This window comes from Manihot esculenta, chromosome 14 (genome assembly GCF_001659605.2).
Source record: "Manihot esculenta cultivar AM560-2 chromosome 14, M.esculenta_v8, whole genome shotgun sequence".
Taxonomy (NCBI): domain Eukaryota; kingdom Viridiplantae; phylum Streptophyta; class Magnoliopsida; order Malpighiales; family Euphorbiaceae; genus Manihot; species Manihot esculenta.
This window is the reverse complement of record NC_035174.2, coordinates 9,566,597-9,573,659: the sequence shown is the minus strand read 5'-3', so window position 1 is coordinate 9,573,659 and position 7,063 is coordinate 9,566,597. Positions and strand designations below refer to the sequence as shown.

Genomic DNA, 7,063 nt, shown 5'->3' with positions numbered 1-7,063 from the left:
AAAGTCGCACTTTGTGCAAGAATAGCCTAGTGAACTGATTCTTCCACCTCGGTCGCCTTCTCCACCAGCTACATCGCCGCATTCCATTCTGCATTTTGAATGGAGGAAGAGAGAGTTTTGAAAGAACATGCAAAGAGTTTGTTTTCTGTTTGAAAAAGAATTGGAAAATTATCTCCTCGAGAAAAAGAAGGTTAAACAAAAGAGAATCAAAGTTCAGTCAATAGATTAAAGCTGCGTCATCAAAGAGAGAATTCTGTAGTATTAAATCAATAAATAATAAAAAATTTTACCATATAATTAATTTTTAAAATATATATACATATTTTTTACAACAATTCCCATAATATCTCCATAACACGATAGAGAGAAAAAAAAAATCAATTAACATAGAAATAATAACATTCCTTTAAAAATTGAATTCAAGTATTCTTTAAATTTTAAATATTTATTTCTTTTTATAAAATCAAATACTATAAATTATTTAAATTTTATAATAATAATCATTTTTATTAGATTAGATTAATTTATTATTTTTTATTATAAATAAATTTATTAAATACAATAATATAAATGCAATATCGCCAATGCACAACGGGTATGTTTCTTTCTTCTTCACCTTTTTTTTTTTTCCTTTAATTTTTATATTTTAACCTTTAAATATATTTAATATTTAAACTCTTTCATCAATCTTTTAAATTAAACTCTTTAAATCCAATAAGCGATTTTGTCGACCTTTAAACAAAATTCTTTTGTAAACTCAACAAATATGTTGAAGAATGCGTTTATAACGTTTCCAACTTGAAATTTTTGCAATTGCTTCTTTCTCAACTTCTAATTGCTTGTAATGATTAAATTTTCTCACTCCTAGACATTTTTAAGGACCATTGCTCTTTTCTGAAAGGTTTTAGTTTTTTTTATTATTATAATTTATTATTTAGTTTTTATTATATAAAAAACTCATTATTAATTTTTTTTATCTTGAAAAATACATTAAAATGTGTCCAAAGTATTAAAAACTCTATTAATCAATTTTTTGTTAATTATAGATATTAAACATTATACTATTTATAATATGAAAAATCATTAATTGATCCTTTAATTTTATAAAAATATAATTTTATTAGTCTCTTCGTATTAAGAGCATTTTAGACTTTTTTCAATATTTAATCACAATTAATGAATGGACTAATTAATAAAATTTTTAAAATTTTAGAAATATTTTAATATATTTTTTAAAATTAAAGGACTAGCTAATGAGTTTTTCAATATTCCAGAAACTGAATAGTAATTTTTCTATTTTTTTCTATTTACCAAAAACAATTTTTACCTAAATTCAGTTTACTATGGACCTAATATACAAAGAGATAATGAAATTTATTTATTTGTATCTTGGATTCAGCATAAGCTAGATGTAGGTAAAATTTTCCATATATATACAATTGTCCATTATATAAAAGTGTATACTGTATAGAACAAACATAAAGAATATATGCAACACAAATTAAAAGAGAAAAGATGTATTTGACAAAAGTGCATAAATAAAATTACCCATAAAATATTAGTAATTGACAAGAGAAACTTCTCATAGAGGCTAAACATGATTCACAATATATATTGTAAGGAAATACCATTTATAGAAATTGCTATACACATCAGCCAAACTATGCACCTTCTTCCACTTTCCAGCTTTCCACAGCTCTATTCTCCGCGAACTCCTTGGCCGTGTCATAAGAGGCATGTAAGCCAAATATGAAGTAGTAGATCAACAAGATGACAGTCCAAATGCCAAACCTTACAAATGACGCCCCATCTATCGATCCCAGAAGGAAAATGTTGATAAGAATTGAAGCAGATGGTATCCACGGAACCAATGGAACCCCCCACAATTTTGGAGCCCTTGCTTGTGGAACAAAAACATGGAGTGCCAGAGTAGCCAAGAACCAAATTGGTAGGGTGATCACGTAACCTATCCAACCATCTCCACCCGCTCCCCAAATAGCAGCAGTGGCAATTGAGGCACCAAGAATCATCAATATGCACGCGATGAGCTTCGTATGATCAGCAGATGTTGTCACTCCACTAACATAGTAACGTCGTACAAGAAGTGCCAAGGCCACAAGCATGAAGATGAACAAAGTGGAGATGGAAAGAAGATTGGATAGAATCGAAAGATTCGTAAAGAAGGCAATTATAGCAGTAGCAGTAAGCATGACAATTGTTGCATTTATCGGAGTCCCAGTCTTTGGATGGACCTGAGCTAGCCATGGTGGCATCATGTGAGTACGAGCAATGTGTGTGAGATAACGAGCCTGACCCACTGCTGAAACAAGCAAAACAGTAGTCATGCCCTTCAATGCGCCTGCAGCCACAATGTATTTAGCCCAATCCCAACCTACAGCCTGAAATGCTACAGAAAATGGAGCATCTGGATCGATTTGCTTGTATGGAACCATAAGGCACAATGTCACGGCTAGCAAACAGTAGAGCAATGTAGTTATTGTCATTGAGCCCACGAGACCAATAGGAATATCTCGAGCAGGATTTTTGGTTTCTTCAGCCATTGTGGCAACAGCATCGAATCCAACGTATGCAAAGAAAAGCACAGCTGAAGCTCTAAAAATTCCCCGAGGACCGTTGGGAACAAAATCTGTATAATTTTTAGTGTCTGCATTGACAAGGCCAGCAATAATGATAAATAGAATCACCACAATGTGGAAAATGGAAGCAATATAATTGAAGCGTGACGATCCCTTGGTGCTAATGACGGCGAGGATACAAATTATGGAAACAACGACAACCGCAATGGGATCAAGGTGGCCGTAATCATCGGGAAGACTATGGGCTATGATCCGGAAATCATCAGGTTTGTGGTTGCAGAGGGTGGCGAAGTAGGATGTCCATGACCGGGCCACAGCAGCACCACCAATCACATACTCAAGGAGGATGTTGCCCGCGCCAATGAAGGCCATGAAATCACCTAGCTCTACCCTTAGGTAAGCAAATGAACCACCTGATGGAAGAGAGGGATTATAATATTAGAAAACTTCCAGTTTATGTCTCATGAGACGACTTAATTAAGATAATTTTTTTATTTCTCTCTTTCTGGGGAAGGGACTAGCTAGAAAGCAACTAATAATTAAGAGCTAGATGATTTTGGACTAAGGAAACAAAAAGGAGAAAAAATCTCTGATCACGTGAAAGTATTGCGGAATTAAGCAGCAATAGTTTAATATACAAAGGGATTGAGCCTTTATTCCATCTATTTTGTCTCTAGTTTTCCTTCCTAGAATCAATAATACTCATCAGTTGTCAAATATTAAGCTAATTAGATTATCCTAAAAAAATAATTAAATTCATCTCCTAATTCTCTTTCTTACTTGCCATGATTTAAAAAATTCATAAAAAAGTTCACGTCCTAATAAAAAACTATTTAAATTCATCTTTTTATTCTCTTTCTGACTTAAGAATTTTCTATTTAGGCAAGAAAGATCAGTCATATTACCAAAAAAAAGAAAAATTTGTCGTCATCCAGGACTATAATTGTAATTGTGATAAGAACAAGTGCCAGCTAAAGTCAAGGTCAACTACGAAGGATTGTAATTTGTAATAGCTAAGCAAGTCTTCAACAAACTATCTGTTTTTATATCATAATCTCAAGCAATAATTGACTTTCAAGCCGAAATTAATTTTCGTTTTCAGATACAGGGGAAAGCAAAGTCAAAAGAAAGGAAAATAAGACACTACCAGATACGATATGAATTCAGACGATAATTCTATATGATATAATAAATTAGTAAAATTCCTAAAAATAAATTTATATATATTAAAAAATAGATGAGTGAATTTTTAAGACGTAAATAATTAATTAAATTTAAAAAAAAAAAAACTTTTTTAACAAATATATTTTTATTCAGTTAGCTTGCTATAGTATTTTACCTGCTACAATTATATTCTATAATTTTCCTCCATTTAGGGTATATGCATTTGACAAGGTTGAGATTCATTGCAACGTCAGATTTAATTTGACAATTATTATACAGCCAAACAAAATAGTAAAAATGATTTACCCGCAACAGGAATTTCCACGGCGAACTCGGTGTAACAGAAGACAGAGAGCATGGCAGAGATTCCTGAAACCACATAAGACAAGACGACGGCAGGGCCGGCGTCCTCCTTTGCCTCGAGTCCAGTGAGGACAAAAATTCCAGAGCCGATAACAGCGCCGATGCCGAACCAGATTAGGTCCCACCAGTTTAAGTTCTTTTTCATCTCATGCTCGCTTCGGCCCTTGATATCATTGATCTCGGTGGAGTCCATTGATCTGGAAAGGAGCCTGTCCTTGAACCTCATTGGAGTCTCACGAAGTGCCTGCAAGTAGTTGCTCATGCTTTGGAACGACTCCTCTGGGAGAAAGTCGCTCTTTGTGCACGAGCAACCTCTCCTCCTAACCCCTTCATCTCCACCTTTCGCTTCCGTACCAACTCCCATTCTAATATTCAATTTCAAAGAATAACAATCTAAGTCAAAATACAGCAGTACACAAATCTGAGCAAATTTTGTCAGCAATCAAACAGTAACTAAAGAAAAATCAATCACAAAATTCAAAGTTTGAAACAGAAAGCGTCACATTTTTAAACTAAAATTTCTACTAGAAAACCATAAACAAATAAAATCGATCCATAACGTGACCTCATCAATGAAAACTATCAGTATTATTATAGTAATAATAATAAAATCAAACAGATAGAGCAGAAGCAAATCGAGACATCAATCCTTAGTGCAGTACTCTATTGCTAGCATTCTAAATTACTGAAACTACCTGGTTGGGAATGGAACTTTGAGGACCGCCGGAAAGATTAGCTGGGATCAGGAAAATTCACCAGTGACCGGTGATAGAAGGAAGTTTGAATGAGAAGAATGAGGCGCTTTTCTCTCTGTTTCTTTCTTCCTCCTTCACAAGCCGGGCGTGAAGCGCGAAGTAAATGAAACCACATGCAGAATCTTTATAGACAAACTGGGGGTAGGAGAATCTGCCACCGGCTGTAGCCGGTATACTCACAGCAAAGGTTGAGCCGAAAATAGAGTCGAAAAAGACACGGCTGCTGACAGTGCTAAAGCTAGAATATACCAGCTGTAATTTTTCTAAATAAAGGATATTACATCTTTTTTTTTTTTTTATAAATTTTTTCCTTTTTTATTTTAAATTCTATTTGGTTATATATTAAGTTTATGGTTGGTAAAAAAAAAAAAAAAGTTTTTCACTGCTGTTTGGGCGGTTCTTCCGCTGTTCATCGTACGGTGCGTTTGAAGTGACGAGCGAGTACTGCCGCACTCGGAGGGAGATTAAACAATTAAATATAAATTTAAAATTTTAAAGAAATTTGGTAATTTCAATATATTAAGAATTTCACTTATTAATCATAAATATTTGACCTTAATTTATGGTTTATGAGTAAAGCTATAAAGTTTAAATGTTTAATTTAGGTTAATAAAATTGATTAATTGAAAATTTTACAATTATTACTATATAAATTTCATTTTAAGAAATTTTTTTTACTAAATTGTAATAGAATTCCATCATATCCTTCCAATTATTTTATAGGACTATACATTTCCCATATACCATTAATTTTTTAATTATTTATAATTATATTTAATTATAAAATAAATGGTAATATTACTACTTAAATCAATTTTAAAATTAGTAAAAAAAATATATAATTGATTAAAAATTTCAGAATAATGATTATTAAATTATATATTAGATAATTTTAAAAATGATTATTAAAATAATAAATTCACATAAAAATTATAAGAACTCTAATTCAATTTTCACTTTGTAAGAAAAATTCAAATCTTTTTAATTTTAAAAATTTGAATAGAAAATAAAAATTATGATAATTATGTAAAAATTCAATAAATTTCATTTATAATAATAATAATTTATTCCAAACAATTTAATCAAAAATAATATTTTTAAAGTAAAATTATATATATATATATATATTTGACTTAAACTTTTTTTTTTTTTTTAAATAGAGGGCCATAGTTGATAAACTTTTGGGAAAATGACTTGCTAGTGTGAAAGTATTAGATAGTTGAATTGAATTTGAGATTGAAAATGGGAGCGGTCCTAATTGAAGGCGCCGACTTGGGAAGTGAGAACTGCTGTATGGACAAACATGGTTTTCTCTCTTTCTTAATTATGTTCAATTACAGACAATATGCACAATATTATAATATAAAAAAAAATCATTAATTCAATAACGGAAATAACACCTTTGTTCTGCCAGTTATTCGAAAAATAAATATGAAAGGAAAATATTATTAGATTTTATAATAGTAGTAATTAAATTTTATTATAAAAATATTAATTAACTTTAATTCAATTGCGGAGAGAAAAGAACTTAAAAAAAAGGGAAAGAAATCTATATGCACATCTCCGTAAACTATTTTATAAGTGCAAAGGAGCATGGTGCACTATTATTCTAGAATTTTAGAGCAGTTGTAGCCGCTACTTTGAGTGTTAGCTCAAGGATTCATCGAGTCTCTTTTTACTAGATTTCTCCTCAAACCAATCGTATAGTTGATCTTGTTCCAAAACTTTGTTTGAAAGATAGGTTACCTCCAGACTGGATTAGTTATCAGTTGTCAAATATTGAGTCAGTACTGTTGTAAAATGATTTTATCTGCAAGTTGCAGCCTTCCTCTTCGATCTTCATCCGACTCATCATTATAAACTTATTTAGTTTCAAGAACTTGCCTAAAACTTACTTTAAGTGGAAGTGAAGTTGTGTCTAGAGGGTGTACTCTTTTGATAGCTTTCTGGAAGTTGTTTTAATCTCTTTCAAGTCTGCAACGGCCAATACACCTAACAGCTTAAGAACCTTATCATTTTTGTTTCACTGTTGTATTAGTCAATTAATCATTTTAAAATGATAATTACAGAATTGAAATTTTAACTAAATTTATTTTAATTATTATATATATAGAGTACAATATAATCTCAAAATCACTATAACTTTTGTGGCTATTCTCACCCTAATTTCTCGTTTCTATCATT

At 31.2% G+C, this 7,063-nt stretch overlaps 1 protein-coding gene across 1 annotated transcript; it reads right to left on the bottom strand.

Annotated features, from left to right (window-relative positions):
* Window positions 1-1,504: 1,504 nt before the first annotated feature.
* Window positions 1,505-4,992, bottom strand: LOC110630829 (cationic amino acid transporter 1). The gene is made up of 3 exons (XM_021778429.2): window positions 4,820-4,992; window positions 4,068-4,489; window positions 1,505-3,010 (listed from the first exon to the last, which is right to left on the bottom strand). Exons 2-3 carry the CDS (start codon window positions 4,486-4,488, stop codon window positions 1,662-1,664), a joined length of 1,770 nt encoding a protein of 589 aa, XP_021634121.1. The 5' UTR covers window position 4,489; window positions 4,820-4,992; the 3' UTR covers window positions 1,505-1,661.
* Window positions 4,993-7,063: the final 2,071 nt, after the last annotated feature.